This window comes from Monopterus albus, unplaced genomic scaffold (genome assembly GCF_001952655.1).
Source record: "Monopterus albus unplaced genomic scaffold, M_albus_1.0 scaffold3.1, whole genome shotgun sequence".
Classification (NCBI taxonomy): Eukaryota; Metazoa; Chordata; class Actinopteri; order Synbranchiformes; family Synbranchidae; genus Monopterus; species Monopterus albus.
The window spans coordinates 7,341,733-7,362,877 of NW_018127883.1; the positions used below are offsets into that span (position 1 = coordinate 7,341,733).

General features: G+C 38.3%; 4 protein-coding genes across 4 annotated transcripts in view; 3 read left to right on the forward strand and 1 right to left on the reverse strand.

The window, feature by feature from the left end:
- Positions 1-3,208, forward strand: part of mypn (myopalladin) — a 15,232-nt gene extending 12,024 nt beyond the window's left edge. Inside the window, exons 12-19 of the mRNA XM_020601338.1 lie at positions 513-734; positions 827-976; positions 1,066-1,145; positions 1,469-1,595; positions 1,679-1,886; positions 2,026-2,191; positions 2,297-2,430; positions 2,509-3,208. Of these exons, the coding sequence (XP_020456994.1) occupies positions 513-734; positions 827-976; positions 1,066-1,145; positions 1,469-1,595; positions 1,679-1,886; positions 2,026-2,191; positions 2,297-2,430; positions 2,509-2,687 (1,266 nt within the window). The 3' untranslated portion in view covers positions 2,688-3,208. The remainder of the gene's footprint in view (positions 1-512; positions 735-826; positions 977-1,065; positions 1,146-1,468; positions 1,596-1,678; positions 1,887-2,025; positions 2,192-2,296; positions 2,431-2,508) is intronic.
- A 4,307-nt stretch (positions 3,209-7,515) lies between these two features.
- Positions 7,516-7,947, forward strand: atoh7 (atonal bHLH transcription factor 7). Its single transcript, XM_020601350.1, has one exon. It carries the CDS (start codon positions 7,516-7,518, stop codon positions 7,945-7,947), a length of 432 nt encoding a protein of 143 aa, XP_020457006.1.
- A 2,400-nt stretch (positions 7,948-10,347) lies between these two features.
- On the forward strand, positions 10,348-16,420 carry pkd2l1 (polycystic kidney disease 2-like 1). The gene is made up of 15 exons (XM_020598997.1): positions 10,348-10,770; positions 11,074-11,187; positions 12,067-12,194; positions 12,293-12,546; positions 12,651-12,875; positions 12,965-13,193; positions 13,280-13,450; positions 13,533-13,714; positions 13,803-13,923; positions 14,008-14,106; positions 14,198-14,319; positions 14,397-14,514; positions 14,683-14,816; positions 14,937-15,078; positions 15,368-16,420. Exons 1-13 carry the CDS (start codon positions 10,482-10,484, stop codon positions 14,731-14,733), a joined length of 2,103 nt encoding a protein of 700 aa, XP_020454653.1. The 5' UTR covers positions 10,348-10,481; the 3' UTR covers positions 14,734-14,816; positions 14,937-15,078; positions 15,368-16,420.
- Positions 16,421-16,503: 83 nt separating this feature from the next.
- Positions 16,504-21,145, reverse strand: part of tial1 (TIA1 cytotoxic granule-associated RNA binding protein-like 1) — an 8,431-nt gene continuing 3,789 nt past the window's right edge. Inside the window, exons 6-12 of the mRNA XM_020599027.1 lie at positions 21,082-21,145; positions 20,694-20,802; positions 20,311-20,406; positions 20,102-20,186; positions 19,736-19,859; positions 19,161-19,303; positions 16,504-18,911 (exon numbers count right to left, since the gene is read on the reverse strand). The exon at positions 21,082-21,145 is cut by the window's right edge and continues 33 nt beyond it. Coding sequence (XP_020454683.1) covers positions 18,788-18,911; positions 19,161-19,303; positions 19,736-19,859; positions 20,102-20,186; positions 20,311-20,406; positions 20,694-20,802; positions 21,082-21,145 — 745 coding nt within the window. The 3' untranslated portion in view covers positions 16,504-18,787. The remainder of the gene's footprint in view (positions 18,912-19,160; positions 19,304-19,735; positions 19,860-20,101; positions 20,187-20,310; positions 20,407-20,693; positions 20,803-21,081) is intronic.

Here is a 21,145-nt window from a genome sequence, read left to right on the forward strand (position 1 = left end):
ATCCTTCTTTATTACGCTTTCTGAAAAAAACTCATCTCACAAACTTACATATTGGCCTAAACATTTCATTCAGTTCTTAATATGAATCAGACAAGGTTTTCAACTCTGCAGTTTACCTCCTTCAGTTCATCCTCCCCTGTTCTCTGTTTTACCCTCAGCCTTGTTTTGTATGGTTCAGTGATCCAATTGTTTTCTTAACCAGGACTGACACTGTCAGTGAGATGCCACTGCACGAGCCTTAGTATCAGGTGGTTTGAAGTATTTTTTGTCTTGACATTTGAGTTATGGATTGTTACTTTAATACCACTGGTGCTATAAATAGATGCATGTTGTCTCATCCTTATTATTGCATACCTCTCCAAGAGCATTTGTTATGCATCTTAGTGTGTTACGCTTCTATGTACAATGTTTGCATGTTATTGTAGTTACCGTTTATCGGGGAAACTTGGTGTAGGCAATAATGTGATAATTACTGTAGCAATTACCTTTATGTAGTGGTTTTCCTTTTCCAGGAGTACAAAGTTTCCAATTTTGAGCAAAGACTAATGAGTGAGATTGAGTTTCGTTTGGAGCGAACACCAGTGGAGGAGTCAGATGATGAGGTACAGCACGATGACATCCCGACAGGAAAATGCATCGCACCACTGTTTGATAAGAAACTAAAGAGCTTTAAGGTCTTGGAAGGTTTGCCTGTCACATTCTCATGTAAAGTAGTGGGAATCCCTCCACCAAAGGTGAGAGGTCGTCATCTGTACTATGCAAACAATAGCATGATCTTTCACTGTCACCCCTCTCATTTATCATTCACATATGTGCCTCTCATCAGGTTTACTGGTTCAAGGATGGCAAACAAATATTGAAGAACAATGTCCATTACAAGAAGATAAGAGAGGGGGATGGGACCTGTGCTTTACACATAGAGTATGCAACCAGTGATGATGATGGCAATTACACCATCATGGCAGCTAATCCACAGGTAATACTTCACTCTGTTTGCTGTTCATCTTCTGTCTTGCTGCATCATCTGATTTACTTGTTGTGTGTTTGCTACTTGATGATTGTCAGGGACGAATCAGCTGCTCGGGTCATTTGATAGTCCAAATGGGACCTTTCAGAAATCGACTGATACCTATTCACTCTCAAAGGTGAGCAGGACTGAGTGTGTAGTGTGGTCTGCAGAGATAAGAAGAATCCCTCTGTAGCATACCAAACCTCCTCTTCAATAATAATATTTTAGCATAAATTTACTTTGTCCTCCACGTATTATACTAATATTTAAATGAATGGTTTAGAACACAAAATAATGTAGTTGTATACAGTTATAAGCACCTTTATAACTTTTTATTGATGTGTAGTATTTGTCAGCAAATATAACTTATCCTATGAAGACATATTTTATATTATCACAACTGTTTTTGACTATATTATCATTATATAACAAGTTTAGCTCACTTCTTTATGTCCTCAGGGTGCGAGCCCGTATACAGGAAGTAGAAGGTGATCAAACACAAGAGCACTTTTTTCGGCCTCACTTCCTCCAAGCCCCTGGTGACATACTGGCTCATGAGGGAAAGCTGTGCAGATTAGACTGTAAGGTAGGCAGCAGGACCTGGCATGAAATGCAGTCAGTAAAATACTGCATTTTAGCCTCATCTTACTGTCAACATTTGTTTCATAGGTGAGTGGACTCCCCAACCCAGAGCTGATGTGGTTGGTCAACGGAAGACCAGTCTATCTAGACCTTTACCACAAGATGCTGGTGCGAGAGAATGGCATCCATTCTTTAGTCATTGACCCTGTGATGCATAAGGACGGTGGCACATACACCTGCATTGCGAGCAACAAAGCAGGACAGAGCTCCTTTAGTCTAGAACTGAAAGTTGTGGGTAAGCAACAGATACAAAGATGAACCCTTTTTTAAGATGGCAAAAAGGAATTCATTATTTGTTTGTCATTTGAATACTTTAGTGTTACAACCCATGTCATGTCTGGAAGTCCCACTAATGTAGGTTATGTCCACTGTAGAGAAAGCGATGAAGCATCCTCCCCACTTCGTGGAGAAGCTGCAGAACATGGGGATTCCTGAAGGAACTCCAGTTAGACTGGAATGTCGGGTGGTGGGCATGCCTCCTCCAGTCATCTTCTGGAAGAAAGACAATGAGACCATTCCTAGAACGAAGGACAGATTCATGTTAGTAGGAGCCTCCTCTTGTAGCTGTTTCAGCACCATGCTTTAAACCATAATAGTTTCCAAGATTGGTATTGGAATGAGTTCTCCATTATGTGTTTATTTCAGCATGACCCACGATCCCACAGGATATGTGTGTCTCCTTATCCAGCCAACAAGAAAAGATGATGCTGGCTGGTACATGGTTTCAGCAAAAAATGAGGCTGGAATTGCATCCTGCACCTGCAGGCTTGATATCTATGGTAAATATTGTGCATAGGTGTGTAACTATCAGCTTTATTCAGAAATGTGCCATATTTTCAGCTTATCTGCATCTTCAGCACAGTGGCATCAGAGCATCCCTGCACCCATGAAGACAACTCCACGCACAGGCAGCCGCTATGCAGCTCTGACAGGTCAGGGGCTTGACATCATGTCAGCTTTCCCCACTTCAGAGACCAGCCCCATTCTGTTCTCCAGCTCCCCTCCTGAAGCCCTGCTGGAGAGTGAGGAGCTGTGAGCTGTCTGCAGACTCCCCCGGAGGCCTCCCAGCCTGCGACTCCCTGACGCCAAAAGAGAAGAAGGCGAAACATTGAATGATTATCAGAGCAGACTGTCATGTGATTTATGTGGTGCATTTGAAGTGATATATTAAAAATCAAATCAGGGGCGATTCTAGAAAATTTTGGACAAGGTGGCCAGGCTGGGGCTCAGACTCAGACAGGGGTGGTACATTTGAAACATGTAAAAAAGTAAATTAAACCTCTAGTTTTATGAATTCATAAACCATGCATCACTACAAATCAATTTATTTTGTGTAAAAATCACACACACACATCTTTAGCTACCTTTGGCTGTGCTCCTTATTTACTCCCGGCTGGGGACATCGCTGCTGCACAGTGGCTCATCACTCTTGAAACGAATCATGCCAGGTACTCCACAACAACACAATCAGAGAAATTAATGCAAATATCATGCTGCATACATAATCCAAAATATAACTAATTTGACCAGTATCAGTGATAAAGCACCAGAAAAATGTTAGTTGTCATTGTTTTTCATTTTTCATTCATTTACACTGACTCTGGAAGGGGGTGGCACTAGGGGGTGGCAAATCAGACTCTGGGGGTGGCGGGTGCTGCCCTCTGGCTCCGCCCGTGAATAGAATGGCAAAAAAATAAACTGACCATGGGTTTGTCACCATTCCTATTTACTCAAGTCATATGATGAGTGTGTCACATACAGACAAATAACAGATTTGTAAAGTCTTAGTTCATGAGTCCTTAGTGGAGTTGAATGTTGTTCTTTGGCAGGTTTAAGTGATTCACGTTTGTTTGTTTTTTTACATCATATTTAGCTACAATGATGAGGTTGATGTTCAGTAAATGATATCTGTTCTTAATTGTTAGTCCTGTCCTCAAAGTGGTACTAGCAACACCTCTTTTTATTGCATATCATAAATACATAATAGTTTCTTTTAAAGTTTATAAGTTATTGTTTACTAAATGTCAGAGCTAGTTTAGAGGAGTTTAACAGACATCTGAATGTGCCATTTAGGTCATTTTAAATGGCTCCAGCAAGTTTGGATTCCTTCTACATTTCACTAAAATATTTCTTGGTGTCTGTCACTGTTTCACATTTTCACACCATGTTTTTCATGTGCATGTCAATGGCTGATGAATATTTAGACTGGCTAAAAAACACACACCATGTCTGCTCACAGTCAGAATAATAGTATGCTGTTAGCTGAAGTTAATTCATGGTGTGTAGCTGAAAAACCTTTTTTTTTTTTTTGCTTTCAGGTGACTAAATTCATCTTTGTACTGACAAAGATTTGTCTCATTGCATCTACAGTTCAGGATGTATTATCAGAGGAATCGGTTAAATTAGACTAAAAAAATTCCTGGGTTTGTTTTGTGATAAGTCAGACTGTTGACTTTGACCAAATTTTGAATTACTGAATTTTAAAATAAATTCAACTCAGTTTGAAAACATACTGAAGTTTCAAAGCACATACTCAACTGATGTAAAGTTGCACATTGTAAAATAGTTTTGTCCTTCTCAGAATAAAGTTATATTTATTCAATTTGGAGATGTTTGCTTTGCTGCAAGAAGGGGCCATGTATGCATGCTGCACAGACAGCACCTAAAATCATTCTGCTCACTTTTGACCATCTGATGAAATTTATCTCATACTTGACATGAAAATAATTCATATTTTAGAATATTACACTCATTCAAAGGGGGAATGGGGCAGTGGGTACATTCCTCCTGTTGTTACTGAAGCTTGCTATGCCTGTTTTTCCTGTTTGCTTAAATTAATGCCAATCCAAACCAAACAGGAAACCTCAGAAGCCAGTTAAACACTGTTAATCAGTCCAATTAGAAGGGAAGAGAGTTCAAATAGGCAGAAAATGACCTTCACCTTATGTGACCTGATTCTACTCAAAGCCTCATCTGACCAGCTGCCAGACCTACTTGTTAACTGGTTGCTGGTTGATTGGCTAAAGAGTAAATGTCTTTGGGCTTAGTTTTTGATTTTATTATTTTAAGTTTGTAACCCTCAATCTTATTTTTTATTTCTAATTTCATTCAGCACTCATAGCTCACCGATATTGACTATTGCAATAATGATTCAAATAGTTTTATGTGTACTCAACTTACTTGTTGCAGTATTAACATAATAGTAACAGTACTGTTTTAAGTTCCATTACTTAAATTTGTTACAAATGTCTAAGCCAAAAGTATTAGTACACGTCTCTTTAAAGAATGAGCTTATTCACACTGCTTGCTTAAAAGTAATCCTGTGAGTGTAATGACATTTATACAGCTAAACCACACATGCACAGAGAATCCTTTTTTATACTTTCTCCTGGACTGAAACCTACACCCCTGTGCATTAATCTCCATAAGGAGATCTGGATTTCTGAGGGTACATGTTTCTGTCAGAGTAGACAGGTCGCTCCTCAACAGTAGCATATGGCTTTTGGCAGAGGGTATGGCTCAGCCACTGGTGCTCAGACAAGCCAATCATGTGTGAGGTTACCAAAAGAAAGAAAAAAAAACTAACTGAAGACACGAAAGGGCTGGGGCAGGGCTGGGGAAGGTCTGAGACAACGCCCTCAGATAAAACGCAGCAGCTGGCAAACTACATCAATCTGTAATCAGTGAACCAACTGGTAGATGGGATTATATGCCTAATTGCACAGCTAACCACTCCATCCCAGAATGACCAGACAGCATCATCTTGTGTGCATGGTGCATGACCAGAGATGGGCATTTTTCTAGGCCTCTATGATTAATCATTCATAACCTGTGTCTATAGCCAAGCTTTGAGTTTGTCAATATGCAGGAGCTGCGTGTCTGTCCCGACAAAGATGACACCAGGAATAAAGCAGCAGGGGTGAAAGAAATATTATGCTCCTTTACTTAAAGTAAAACTAACAATACCATGGTGCAATTATTGGATTACAGATATATTTTACTTAAAAGTACATCACTGTTATTCAGTCTATTTAAGTATGAAATGTGCTCCTTATGCAGAGTTTTTGCAATGCAAAATTAATATTCCAACTACACATATATGGATTAAACTGCATTTTAATTTTGCACCTTAATTTTAACTAAGTTGTGTAGGTTGGGTAGTTTGTAACAACATATATTTTACAAGCTTATTATTATGTATGTAAAAATTTTTAATCGGCAACGCAACAGTAAACACACAATAAAAGGTTACACTATTTCTCTACAGTAGAAGTATAAAGTTGAATAAAATTTAAATACTCAGAGTATAATTGTACTCAGTAATTTACAAGAAATCAGTCAAATTCTGTGCATCAGAATAAAACTGCAGCAGCAAGTGAATGTGATTGAAAGTACAATGGAGAGATCATTCTTTGAATTTAAATGAGAATAAAGGCAAAGTGTGCTTAAAGAGTGGCTTCTGGGCGGCAGTTGTAACTTTTTGGAGTGTGTCTATTGAAGGAGAGTCATTTTTCCCAAATTACACACTTTAATGCTGGCAGATGGGAAGAACAGACAGATACATTAGTCTTCTTTTTTTGGACCACTACACAAATCAATAATTTATTTCACATACATAAACAACTTTAATGCATCCCACATACTGTGATTCATTAGGACCACAGCGCTGATAAACACCCTAAACACTAATTTACCTTCAAGAATTTTTTAGAGAATTTTAATAATTATACACCAACACTCATACTGCTGTTCAAACCCCATATGAGGCAATAATCTGTTCACCATCTTGGCCCATATTGTTTGAGAGCCATAACCCTCTTATGTGCTGTTAAAATCCCTCAGGTTAAAGACCACACTTACTTACTTCTGTTGCCTCTGGCTAATCTCAGATTATGGTTATTATCACATGGAGAACAGTTACATGAGCAGTGAAAGGGAGCTTCTTGGTGCCTTATGTAATTTAATACAACTTAATGGACTTGTAGCCAAGGAGTTTCCAAAGACTTCATATTTAAATGATTAATAAATGTGATATTAAATTGTTACACCTACAGATCTAAAAAATTGATTAATTAAAAAATAAAAAATATTACATTTCATTTCTTTAGTAGAAATGAAATCAAATTTAATTAAAATGACCCTGGTGCCTTTAATGCCATTTTGGCAAAGTTTATGATGTGATTTATTTATTTTGATAATATCTGATGGTAATTATTTAGCATAATTTGTCAATATTGCATTTAATTTAAATCTTAATAGTTCAGTCCTTAAAAGTTAACTACTGTGTTTATATTGACTTTACATAATTACTAAGATATGTTGAACAGAGAATTATCCACAGTTTTAGCCTTTAAAAGTTTATTTACTCACCAGCTCTGGTGAGCTGACCTACCAGATGGCAGCCTTTTGGTGTTTGTGACACATGGCTTTGAGTGAAGCCATTGCTAGATAGCCCAGCCCAAGATAATTGGAATTTCATTAAGGTTTTGTGTGGGCATATATATGCTTGTGTGTGTGTCTGGGTCTTCGTGTGTGTGTTTCTACATGAGTGATATTGAAGATGGAGTGGGGAGGGCAGGGACTCCACCTGCTGCCACATGTTCCTCTGCTCCATCTTATAAAAGCTGCTCCTTCATAGTCTCCAGGATCACAGACACCTTGGACTCTTGAGGCTGTACATTATCTGGATTTACACATATTTGACAGTGAACCCAAAGACTGGACACACAGGTTGGGTATCAGCCAGGCTGTACCAACAGGGAGACCTCTGAGGAACCCAGAAACTGAAACATCTCTGATAAATCTGTTGATTAGCGGCTGAGTCTTTCTGATCTGAGAACAAGTTTGATTCTTCACTAAACATCATGAAGTCCCGTCGACCTAGCTGCACTGATTCTGGATCTGAGTCCTCAGAACTGGATTCCAAGAGCCCAGAGAAATTTGAAACTGTCACAAGACGACGGATAGCTGCCAATGCCAGAGAGAGGAAGAGGATGCAAGGTTTGAACACAGCCTTCGATCGCTTACGTAAAGTGGTCCCACAGTGGGGCCAAGACAAAAAACTGTCCAAGTATGAAACTCTGCAGATGGCCCTCAGCTACATCGTGGCCCTCAGCCGGATCCTGACAGACGCCAAGAAGCACAATGTTCCTCACAGGCAGTGGCTGGAACTGCAGTTTGACTGTGTGCAGCCTGAAAACTACTCCTGCCTCATGAGGTGCGACTCTGCAACTGCACAGGAGTACATCCACTCGTTGCCCTCTTATCAGTTTGACGGATGTCATGGCCTCGCATAAACTGCAGCCATGTGGTGAATGGTCAGTCATGTGACAATGCAAATAAGATTTCTTCTAGTCTGGGAGACAGTAAATACATTTGTATTGCATTACTTTCTCTAGGTAACCCAGCAATGCTAAGTATCTTTTTGTTCAAAATATGATTATGAAAGAAATTTAGTGTCATTATAATGACAATTAGATCGTACTGAAGATGCAGGAAATGGTGTATTGTTATCAGTTACTTTGATACAGCCCTAAAATGTGTAATTTTCAGTGAGAAGATCATTGGTCTTAGTTGCATAGTTAAAATCAATATGTAACTATTTTGTCAAAGTGTAATTGCATATTTGTAGAGTTGAAAAATAGATGTAATTTTACCTCTATTTTGTTGAATTATGGTTTTGATCAAAATTAAAACCATTTATATGAAAAGCATTCTACTTCTTCAGTTTTCTGAAGAATTCTTTGAATTATTTTAACTGCACAATGCTGATTCTTTGTTGCAATTTTTTTAATTCTCAAAAACATATGTGCAAAATACAAACCTGACATACATGTTAAATTTGTTTTAGAGCACAATTGTACATTTTTCATTAAAATACAATTTTGTAATTAGAAAACTAGGTATTTAAACCTCATAATCTTACTTGTCCCCTTTGTTGGGTATTAAATCAAGACTTATCACAGCGAGCGAGTAGTTTCCAGCACATTCTTTGTTCTGTGTGTGTCCAGTTCTCAGCAGTAGTGAGGCAGGTCTGCCACATTGCCTCACTCTGCCTCATAGGGAATAAATCAGCCTTTTGTCCAGAGCTCCTGTGTTCTGAGATAAGATGCTGTTACGTCAGTGGGGAACCCGGGTATAAACATGTAAACAAATTCATTTTTAGGACTAATTACAATCATTTAACAATAGTATTCTCAATTTTTCTTTAAAAAAACATCTTATAGAGTTTAAAAGTATTCATTTCATTCAACTTGTGTACAATATAAGTTGAGAAAACCAGAATGCCAAATGATCTGAGACTGTCTGTTGTTGGAGCCACACAGCTACAAATGTAAATGGCAATCATCACCCACTGACAGCAGATTAAGGAAGCCTGTGTGCCAGATCTTGTCACAGTTTCAGCGAGGGGGCAGAAATTAAACTCTTTTGTGTGGTAATGGCTGTGTGTAATCGCTCTGTTCAGAGCCACTAAAGCATGAACACCCATAGCTGGACCTGAACTCTATCTGCATCAAGTGAAAGACATCTTACAGCAGTACAACATGCAGTGTACTGTCAATCCGCTAATACACTATTCACATCTCATTAGCCTGCAGTTGATTTGGATGGTAATATTTGAGCTTACTGTTATTTTTAGAACATTTTATATTCCAGTCTTTTTGGTTTAACACCAAACAGCTGCACAAAATAAACACACAAAACATACAAAGATAAAACAGGTAAGTAGATATCATATACTGCATTATAGAAAACAAAAATTTTATATCGATAAAGTAAACATTAGTTTATCTGCATAACTAATTATTGATTTTTAGCCAAGAACACTTGAATGCAACATGTTAAATGCTGCGCGGGGCTTGTTGGGAGACTTGGACAGGACAGGGTTTCTAACACTGATACAGATGGTCATAACAGTTCATATGCCACATTGAATGTTTGCATACCTAATAAACATTTTTCTGACAGCTGGGATGTCAAACATGAATAGATGGCAGAGTGTGGAATAGTAATGAGGCTGAGACATCAGCAACACTGCAATTGCGCTCTATATTAATTTAGTCACAAGTGGTGAACACTTGGTGACAGATTATACTTCCTCAATAGGAGTGTGCTTGATGAGTTGTTAATCAATAGTGACATCAATGTGCTCAGCATGGAAGTAACTGAGAGGGGCAAAACAAATTAAAATATAATTAAGTGCTGAATTATTCAGGCTTCAAACCTGGATGGATGCTCTCACTTCCAACAAATTAAAGGGCAGATGTTATAAAGATCTTCACTAGAGACTTTAAAAAAAAAAATCACATTCAGCTCGGTTTGAAAGAGGGTTGCTAGTGAGGGCAGCAGGTGATCTCTAAACAAATTGTTATCATTTGTATTCTGATGACATTATTTTATTTTACCAAATGCATTGCCTATTGTTAAAATGACATATTACATATTAGAGGCACCTGGCAACTGAAAGTATAATCAAATCTAAAAAGGCTAAAGACTAGATATGAGCTCCTGTTGGTTGAGGGGTAAGATTATACCACTTAGCAAAATAAAGTTTAACGTGAAGTAAGTATTTGGTGAACCCTTGCTGAAGTGTCCATGTGCATACAAGCCATGAACAAAAGTACTCCCTTTGTGTGTTTTAACCAGGCCTCAATCTATAAAAGCTCCAGCAGATGACCAGCAGCTCCTCCCTCAACAAAGCTTATGTCATCCACTCCTTATAATCATCCCTCCTGCAGGTGTTCAGAAGCTGCCCACACTGCTCTGCTGAAAGACTTTTTCGGATCTAAATACTAGCAGGCTGTACAGAGAAACACAGGTGTCTAACAGCATGAAGTGCCTGAACAACCGGGCTGAGAGCCATCTAACCGGGCAGGTAGAGTGTGAGCTGGACAACATGGGCAAAGGGGGCTGGGTGAACCATGGCTACTGTGGCTCTCCTCCGCCCCTGCCCCGACCTGTCAACACCATCTACAACCCTCAGCCCCTCTATCAGAGCTCCATGGACAGCATGTACAAAGTGGATCCCCCTGGCCTGTTCCACCATCCACCAGAAGAACCATCATCCACTGGGCAAAGTCTGGTGAAGAAACAAAGAGGCTGCTGTGCTTTTATCAAAGGTAGGAACACATTCTGCTGAATTTATCACAATATTTCTGCTCTGAAGATCAACTGAACAATAGTTTCATGAGTATGGAAAAACAGTGTCACCTGACAAAAAGTGTTTTTTTTTTTGCTTTTTTACCCTGGAGATGTTGCTGGACAGTGATTAAGTCTATGCTGGTATGCTTTATCCTTAAACATCAATTAATGCCCACTCCTGGTTAAACCTCTTGGCTTAGGCCTGATGATAGGTCTTTACAAACAACCTCGCCTACAAAAATTGTGTCATAATTGCATAATTACACTGATATTTTCTGTAGGTTTGTGGGGCACAACACTGACTGAAAACACCGTGAACAACAAGGAGCTGTATGTCAAAACCACGCTGCGGGAGCTATTTATCTACCTGGTGTTCCTGGTAGACATATGCCTGTGTAAGTGTTCCACTCATGCCATCCAAAGTTTTTGCCTAGCATTATCTTAGAGATTGTTTGGAATCAATACTGACTCCAAAACTATGTTCAGTACTTCCACTCCAGTAGTATTTCCGAGTAATTCTTTGCACTTCTCTTATGCATGACCTACAGAATGTTTTTTCTACATTTAGTTGTTTTAAGGAAGTTGTGATACTTAAATACAGTTTACACTTACCTAAATATATTCCTGGATTTTATTTACCTGGTGAAATGCATTCCATTGTCAGGCAAGCATGGAAATCCAAATACCCCAAATTTTTACTTCTCACAAATTAATGATCCAGAGGTACAAAGGATTTAAATGTGTCCTTGGGTTTGGTTAATATATTTCAGGCACCTACATGTTTTAAGCTATGCTGATTACTTGTTGAACCATTTGGCAGGATGTTACTGTATAGAGCACTTTACATTGTTGATTTACCATCAAACCCTCCACCCTGCTTTAATGCCTAACACAAATGCCCTTCCCATCCCACTGCCTAAAATCCATTGTCCAGCTGGGCATTTGGAGTGAAAGGGACATGGGCTCTGCTCTCTTGCTTTTCAGTGATAAGAACATTAGGCCTCATCCATTGTTGCTTTGTCTGAGTTAGATTTACATTGTTTGATGAGGCTATTTGCATCAGACCAGTGTGCTCTCTCTTCAAACAAATTACAGCCTCTAATCTATTTGACTGCAGCGACATAACAACAAGTCTTCAATGATGCTTTGCATGTCTGCTTCTGAGCTGTCTTATCTTAGACCGCTGAATGGAGCAACATTTAGAGCTGAGCCTGAGCAAAGCCAGATAGGAATCCATGAGTGGGCATTAACAATGTGATTACATTGTCTTTCAGTGACATACGGTATGACCAACTCAAGCGCCTACTACTACACCAATGCCATGACGAACCTGTTTGTGAACACCCCTAGTGATAATGGGGTTAATTTTGGGTCCATTGGCTCCATGGCTGACTTCTGGACTGTAGGTTTTCCTCCATGTTCACCACAGTGAGTAGCATACAGAGGAAATTTTATATTTGTCTTTCTCAAACAGCACCTGGCTTCTCTTTATATGAACAGTTTGCCCAAGGTCCATTACTAAGTGGCCTCTACTGGACTAAATGGTACAATAACCAGTCCCTGGACCATGGAGACCAGTCCTATATCTACTATGAGAACATGCTACTGGGAGTTCCCAGAATGAGGCAGATTAAGATCAAGAACAACTCCTGCAAGGTCCCCAAAGATTTCCAAGAAGAAATCATGGAATGTTATGCTGTTTACAATGAAAAGAAGGAGGATGACCTTAGCTTTGGTCTCATCAATGGCACCGCGTAAGCTACTCACTGCTTTTGTTACAGGGACACTATCACAAACAAGAACTGCAGCAAAACTATGTTTACTTAAATTATTTTTATGCTCCTTTGTACATCTGCAGCTGGACCTACCACACAGAGAAAGAGATCAAGGGTTCCTCGTACTGGGGCTTGATAGCCACCTACAGTGGAGCAGGATACTATCAAGACCTGGGTCGGACCAATGATGAGAGTGCCAAAATACTAACAGAACTGCAGGACAACCTTTGGCTGGACCGAGGAACCAGAGTAGTCTTCATTGACTTCTCCACTTACAATGCAAACATCAACATGTTCTGTGTCATTAGGTAAAATGCACATTAATAGCAGCTTTTGCGATGCAACTTTTTGGTTGGCTCATCCAATGACTGACCAAAGTTTTATCTACATCTTTCAGCTTGGTGGTTGAGTTCCCAGCGACTGGGGGAGCCATCTCTTCCTACCAGATCAGAACAGTCAAACTGATTCGCTATGTCACCAGCTGGGATTACTTTGTCCTTGGCTGTGAGATGGTTTTCTGCTTATTTATCATCTACTATATTGTGGAGGAGATTCTGGAGCTTCAAATACACAAATTCTCCTATTTCAATAGCATCTGGAACATATTGGATATTGTTGTCATATTGGTGAGAAAATGTTATTCTTGATTCCAACAAGTCATTTTCTCTGATTTGGCTTGCCTTCTAATATTTAAAATCATTCTCCTTCCTAGCTTGCCGTTGTTGCCATTGTATTCAATGTTTTCCGAACTGTCAAAGTGGACAATCTACTTGGCAAACTTCTAGAACAACCTAATATGTATCCTGATTTTGAATTTCTGGCATTCTGGCAAACACAGTTCAACAACATGAATGCAGTGAACTTGTTCTTTGCTTGGATCAAGGTAAAGCACTCCAACACATTGCTCAGGATAATGATCTGGCTCTGGCATTATCACAAAGAATGTTTTCTTCTTGTCACTGTAGATTTTCAAATACATCAGCTTTAATAAGACCATGAGTCAGCTGTCCTCCACACTGGGTCGATGTGCTAAAGATATCCTGGGATTCGCCATCATGTTCTTCATTGTCTTCTTTGCTTATGCTCAGCTTGGATATTTGCTCTTTGGAACAGAGGTTCAGTCCTTCAGCACCTTTGTCAAGTGCATGTAAGAAAACAGCACTCAGGAAGGAAAGATTTATAAAGGATGTCTGAGCATCAACTAATCAGTTATCTTCCTTTTTGTCTTCCTGTAGCTTCACACAGTTTAGGATTATTCTTGGAGACTTTGATTTTGATGCTATCGACAATGCTAACAGAGTTCTGGGACCGATCTACTTTGTCACCTATGTGTTCTTTGTTTTTTTCGTTCTGCTGGTAAGTCATTTTGTTATGTAAAAATTTGTTTTAAAAGGATAACCATGAGCAGTCTCATTATTTCTTTACATATTTGTCCTTCAGAACATGTTTCTGGCCATAATAAATGACACATATTCTGAGGTTAAGGAGGAGCTCTCATCCCAGCAGGATGATCTGCACATTACTGACATCATCAAACAGGTAAAAGTTTTCAATGTAATGTGAAAACAGATACATCCAGGAATACAGTTTCACAAGAGAAACAAGCAATGATTTTTTTTCTTGTGACCAGAGCTATATGAAAACATTTATGAAGTTGAAACTTAAAAAGGAGAAAATATCAGATGTTCAGAAGGCCCTACGGTCTGGATCTGGAGAAATTGAATTCAAGGACTTCAGAGAAACTCTGAAAGAGTAAGTGGCAATATATCAAAAAGAAGAGCATAATTTCAGTATTGGACCCGATCCTCACCACTCTGGTGGTCTTGTAGGATGGGACATGCTGATCATGAAATCACTGCAGCCTTTTCACGATTTGATCGTGACGGCAACCAAATTCTAGACGAAGAAGAACAAGAGAAGATGAAAATGGAGCTGGAGCAAAAAAGGGTTTGTAGAATACACGGTGATAAATAAAAGGAAGATAAATGCTATATATTCATGTCATTTTCATACTTTTACCTCATTTCTTCTTAAACTGAACAAGCAATTAAAATAACTAAGAATAAATGAAAACAAAGTTGTGTATTAAGGATGTTTTTTTCCATTTTTTGTCAGGATGCTCTTAATGCTGAAATCAACAATCTTGGAATTAATTATGGGAAATAGTTACTGGGGAAGCCTCCTATAACCCCCAGTGAGCAGAAGAACCACTCTAATAAAACATTTGTGGACTGGGACCAGTTTCAAAGGTGGAAGATACATTTACATTTAACCTAGGAGATGTCTTGAAGTACCTATTGGGCTATTCATATAAGAGTATTGATCTTTTTTTAACCAATAACAGAATTACCTTTCTCTCACCATGTAAGAATGGGAGGACAGGTTCTCCATCTTGAACGTACTGTGGCAGACATCACATGCAGGGTTGAGTTGATCATGGAGAAACTGGGATTACAAGAAAAAGCCAAAGGAAACAGAATGGCAGGGAAACTGTCTGCAACAAACAATAATGTGAGTATGGAAATAGGTTTAAACTATTCTTAAAACCTTACTGTATGCATCAAATGCTTTGTTTTTTAATGGAAGACTAACCAGCGATGTGGCATCGCCTTATAAATATTTGGGATTATCAATTAATGGAGCACACTGTAAAAACTGTAATATAATAGAGCTGTACTATGAGGAAAAATGTCTACTTTTTTAATTTAAACATTCCAGCAAATTAGATGAGACCTTCCTTTCTTTTTTATTCTCATAATTACAAAATATTTCATGTTCATGTTCAATTACTCCTATCAAGGGTGATGAAACTGCCTCAGATGGGAGCGTCCTGGTTAGTGTGGACAGAGGGACAAAGGCAGAGATATCATCCAGGAGACCAGTACTGTAGTTCACCCCGACTGTCAAATGTGAGAGGCCTCCAAGAAACAGAATCATGGGTTATCTCAAAGTCAGCGGATGCACAAGGATGCGTGGGTCACTCGCCAACAATGTTTTGTTCACTGTGTTGTTCACAACTTTCTAGTGTTCTAAGGTTACTTCAGTTTGAAAACCTCAACTAGACAGATCAACAATAAACTGATAGAATGAGTTACACAACCATTTTATGGAAATATATAAATACTGTATAAATGCATTTTTGAAATTCTCTGCTTACTAGCTAATTGCACTAGAGCTAATATAATAAACTGGTTAAGGTTTATGCCCAGAAATATTTAAGACTATATGTACACTGATTATGCTCAATACTATTCATGTAGATGAGACCTGAGGGTACATCTACATATAGTGTTGTGTAATATATTTCATGAGTAGGTTAGAAAAATAGTTATGCAATATAATTCAATATTAGGCAGTATATTTGCCAGTTAACATCCAAGTCCATGTTTGCTTTGCTATTAGTGTTTATAAATGTTGAAATTCTACTACAGCCAATCAAAGTTTGCAGTTTAGTGAAATTATCAACATAATATTTACCAAGCAGATGTATACATTTATACAGTATGGTTCAATAATTATTCATCACCTTTGTCCACCTCCTTTGCTGCCAAAAGCTCAGGTTATAACAGAGTAGATGTGATGAATAACAATGTCTACAGCTCTCTATTCAAACCATATTTTCATTAAATACAACCTGGATGTGGCATACATTATCCCTGGATGTTTTTAAATAATGTGTGCTGCTATCATTCACGTTTCATATTTCCCTAAATTAATGCAAACAAAAAAGGTAGAAAGGTTAGTGAGTATATGTTCAGAAAAGACGTGCTGTTTTACATTCAGATGGTACAAACCTCAATGTCACTTTAATTGTTACATGTCATTTACTGTCTGGTAGAACTACTGAGAAGACATCAATTTACAGTAAATTTATGCTTTGTCAGAATTCTCTGTATAAAGCATAATTTAATGGGGTCTAATAAATGTACTGAATGACAAGGTTCAAATGTTGCTTTATTTAAAGTCACTTAAGGGTTTTTTCCATTATTGGAAAACCAACTTAACCCTTTATTATTAAACATCAATTCTGTTCAAATTACACCTATTATTGTCATCAAAGCAAATTTCCATTACAATCAATATTTTAAGCAACAAATAGATTACGTCATAAGCGTGGAGGTCAAGCTGAAATATCACCTGCTTCCTGCTACGTCTTGAAAATGGCACACAAATTTAAAAAAGGGAGAATCCACGGTGGAAAAGATTTCAGATCTGTAATGGAGCCTCTGAAAATAATACAAAATTTGTATATACCAACACATTAATTAAGGCTTATTCATAAATTATATTGCTGAAATTTAATGATGGCATTTCATAATATTCTACCTACAGTATTTACATCAATTCTTAAATTCCATGATCTAGGTTTATATTTACACCCTCAGCCAACATGACCATGTTACATGAACACCCCCCAGGCCTAATAAACAAACAAAAACATTATCCAGTTTGCTAGCTCGTACAACAGGCAAAACAGAGTGAGTATACAAGGAGTGTAATACACTCTACAGAATGTCATATATGTAAATGAAATCCAAATGACAGGACACCTTTGAGAAATCCCCTTACCACAATTTGCCACCAAATTTTAAAATAGTTTACCTGGGATATAAATGGAATTTTTCTGTAAATACTGAGAGAATTCAGAGTGCACAGACGGGCAGAAAAGCCACTTGTTGCCCTGACAGCTCAATGACAGAGTTCAGAAACCTTCCACTTTCAGTGGAATTAACACAGAGTAAAACAATCCCATTTTAAAGCATAAAACACTGGTTTGTTGTTACACAAGTGGTGACTAAAATACAATAAGTTGAATGATGTAGAACATGAAGCAATAAAATTAGGGGCTGGTTGCAGTGCTAAATTAAATCTGAGGATCTTCACCAAAGCTCTCACAGCCATTAGAAAGAAATTAGTTTAAAATGACAGAAATGATTTAAGATTTGATAATCCTCCAGGAAACCAGCCCCAGAATCAGCGCACACACACACACACGCACTCAGTTACCTTTACAAAGTTTGGGATTGAAGCTGTTTTTACAATATTTTCTTTATACAGTGAGCATGCGCTATAGCCTTTCCTTTGAGACACACCATTAAAAATTAGGCCAGTCTAGGCTACATTAGGATGTAAACTAAAATCCATCAAAAATCTGCAAAGAACATGCTGTTCACTCTGATACAAAACTTGAAAATAATTTTTTTTTTTTGCTTTGAGAGCTGTATAGGTGAAATTCGCTTTGTACACAAAATTTACCCATGTGATACCACCTCACGCTGAAATCTCCTTTAAAGCCACAGTAATTTATACAAACAGGTTCTTGACATACACTGGAAAGGTAAACTACCATTCCAGGGCCTCTATTCACAAAGCATTTTCCATTAATATATCAAAATAGGACTGAATATCGAGCTATGAGCTGAAACTAAGTCCAGGCCAACGTTCATCCTGTTGGTTCATTCCTGTAGCTCATGGTGACTTACCAGTACAGCACAGTCATCAGTGTATGTCAATTAAAAAAGTTGACCTAGATTATAAAAATTAATTTAATCACTGTAAGAAGACTCACATGGAGTTTTGTCTTCTGTTGTATAAAATGTCAGAAAAATGCCCCAACTATAACAAACATTTTGACAAGTGTTTAACAAACACATTTTCAACGAACTATTAAAATATATATATATAAAAAAAAAATAAAAACACACACTGGCAAACAGAGAGCAGATATTGCTATAGTTTGACAATTCCATATTAATGTTATAAAGTTTGAGGTTTCCAAGGATTTAATCTTGGTCATAGAGAGGGTAACAGTAAATTTAGAAAGATCACATCAAATGTGTGTCTGTTAGTCTGTCCAGTAAGCATGCTAACACTGCAAATCCTCTTGTCAACATGTTTGGAAAGATTTTCATGGAGCCAGACTTTCAAACGATTGGTATGTTCTTTAACATCTACTTAATGGACAAAGACATTTGGGTTGATTTTACTTCAGAAGCCCAAGAGCACTTTTCCATAACAGAATTATGAATTATCATCAAATAAACTTGCTAAGTTCTAAGTGAAACAATACTCTTATTAAACTGGTTGTTCAGGTGCAATTATTGGCTGCAAAGGCTTTGTGAATACGGCCCTGCCCTTCTTTTCACAGCATCAAAGACTACTGTGTGGTCTGAAAGAGTTGATAAAATCCCCTTGGTGTTACACTTAGGTTAGGACCAGCTCACTGTGTTTGGTAGCCAGCCATGCTGAAGTTAGCCAGGTTGGACATGACTGGACCGGGTGGGGCTGCAGCCTGGGCTGATGCAGATCCAAAGTTTCCCATCCAGGCTGATGACTGAGACTGCCTGCAAAGAGCCCACACATATATGACTAGTATGCCCAGGGTGACTGTGTGCAAAAATCTGCTGTTGTACAATAAATTAGTGCTCCTCAAATTGGAGGAAAGGATCGCCACTGTTAACTTAGATACAGTGTTTTAGAGTTAGAGAGTTAACGTCACCTCCATCATGATTCAGAGACATTTAATGCTGGGTGAAAAAAGAAAAATGTTTATTATAAATTAAGTGGAAAAAGTACCATAGAGTAAAACTCACTCGACTCCAAATCCTTGCTGGTTCCATGTCTGGCTGTACATGCTATAGGAGGGAACTTGCCAGCCGTTTGTGATGTACTGTCCATACTGCTGCTGTGGATTCCCATAGACCTGGTTCCACTGTCCCCAATGACTGTACTCAACCTGGATGACGCCAACGAAAAAAAAAAGGTGAACAAATGCCTTAAGTGACCAATTAGATGTTATTCTATGTTCAATCTGGGCCTAATAAAATTACAATTACAAAAAAAAAAAATAGCTGTACCAGTATCAGGCAACGGGTTCAATACCACCCTTTAGTACTAATACTTGTTAAAGTTGTCTGATACTATGCACTGATACCACTTCACGGCAACAGTAAGTCAACCTCCTACTGGTTGAACAGGTCATCAAGCAATGGAGAAGAAATGTTAGCTCTAGTTAATGTTAGATATAGCTAATGGAATATATGACTGGATCTGTAATAAACTTACAGGTTAAGACGTGGACTTTTATTTCCTGTCATCTCTAGTACAAGTATAAACATGCCCCCAGTTTTTCTTTAAAATAAATAAATAAATAAATAGATCCACCTACCTGCTGTGGATTTTTTGCCATGTCAGGGGATTCTTTTCCCCAGAAGCACTTCACGATGTGTCCTTCAATGGCTGTGCCATTCACTGAAACAATGGCATGGGCAGCACTGTCATGGGATGAAAACCTTAAAAGGAAAACAGCAGCTTAGCATTCAAATTTACCAAGCAGATTAAATGCAGTTCAGAAAATAGTAAAACTTCCTGCTAACTAATCCCTCATAATAGCATTAAGGTGAAGTCCTACACAGAACGATAACAGAAAAGGCCACTGACAAGAATTAAGGTATTAACTGGCTTGTCACTGAGTCATGCAAAGTGTTTGTGTTGACATCTACAGGTCAAATGCTACAGTGGAACAAGGCACTACCGGATAAAGGAGTATCCCTTCTCTGGGAAAACTCGGATTTCCATTATTTGACCAAAAGGTGAGAAGGTCTGTCGCATGAGGTGTTCTGAAAGAATTAAACAGAAAAAGATCAATATGGTTACTTCTCAGGCTATCTGAGGAAAGCATATGGAAAATAACAATAGCAGTGTGACTATGAAGAGAGACATCTTTAGAGAACGACAACTTGCCCGATAGTCCTGACTGGATGCCTCCACAGTACACGGTACAGTTCTGTGGGCTGGACTGAGTCACTACATCGTCAAACCTCAGCTGCTTTGAGCTATCTGAAATAAAAGCAAACATTTGAGAAGGAATGTTCCTACCTTTATACACAGAGATTATGCTTACAACCAAACCTAAGTCACAGTGGTAATTTATGACACCTTTAAAAGCCCTGCATACACTTATCCTGGCTGTTGAGACCTGTGCTCTGAATGATGCTGGCCATTACACAAGGTCACTGGACTCCATACACCAACAAGAATGATAAAGGTGTAATTTATAGTGTGTGTGTGTGCTACAAAATTCCCTGTGTGGGTATACAGTAGATGTGGAACGTAGTGAGACTTACTGTCCTGGGAACTCTTTGGAGCTGGTGGTTTACGTGTTGCCCAGTTGGTCCTGATTTGGCGTCCTCCAAGCCACTGTCCGCTCATGTTGATGATGGCATTCTCTGCATCCTAAAAATCCAAATCAAAAACAGTTATCCCTCTGGATTTGATGAATGTGTCATGTTTATGAGTGACCATAAGAGGTTCTTAAAATATACATTGTTTTTCATTGAAATATTATTCAAAGTGGTGATGGTAAACAAGAAACTATGTAAAGTTAGATCATTTAAATTGTTGTGACTATGGTTTTAACTACGATTAATTCTATTTTAACTACTGCAGATGCATTAAAGTAGGATAATAAACAGAAAATAACCTTCAGTCTGTGTTCTTGCACTGGAGCCTTACCAGTTTGTTGTAGAAGGACACAAATCCATACCCCTTTGATTTGCCTGTCGTCATGTCCTTCACA

What these genes read in the sequence shown, in the direction of transcription:
- pkd2l1 (XM_020598997.1), top strand. Translation starts at nt 10,482, where the DNA reads ATGAAGTGCCTGAACAACCGGGCTGAGAGCCATCTAACCGGGCAGGTA. An exon ending in TTGTTTTTTTCGTTCTGCTG is followed by an intron (nt 13,924 to 14,007) that starts GTAAGTCATTTT and finishes TTTGTCCTTCAG; the next exon opens with AACATGTTTCTGGCCATAAT. An exon ending in TTCAGAGAAACTCTGAAAGA is followed by an intron (nt 14,320 to 14,396) that starts GTAAGTGGCAAT and finishes GTGGTCTTGTAG; the next exon opens with GATGGGACATGCTGATCATG.
- atoh7 (XM_020601350.1), top strand. Translation starts at nt 7,516, where the DNA reads ATGAAGTCCCGTCGACCTAGCTGCACTGATTCTGGATCTGAGTCCTCA.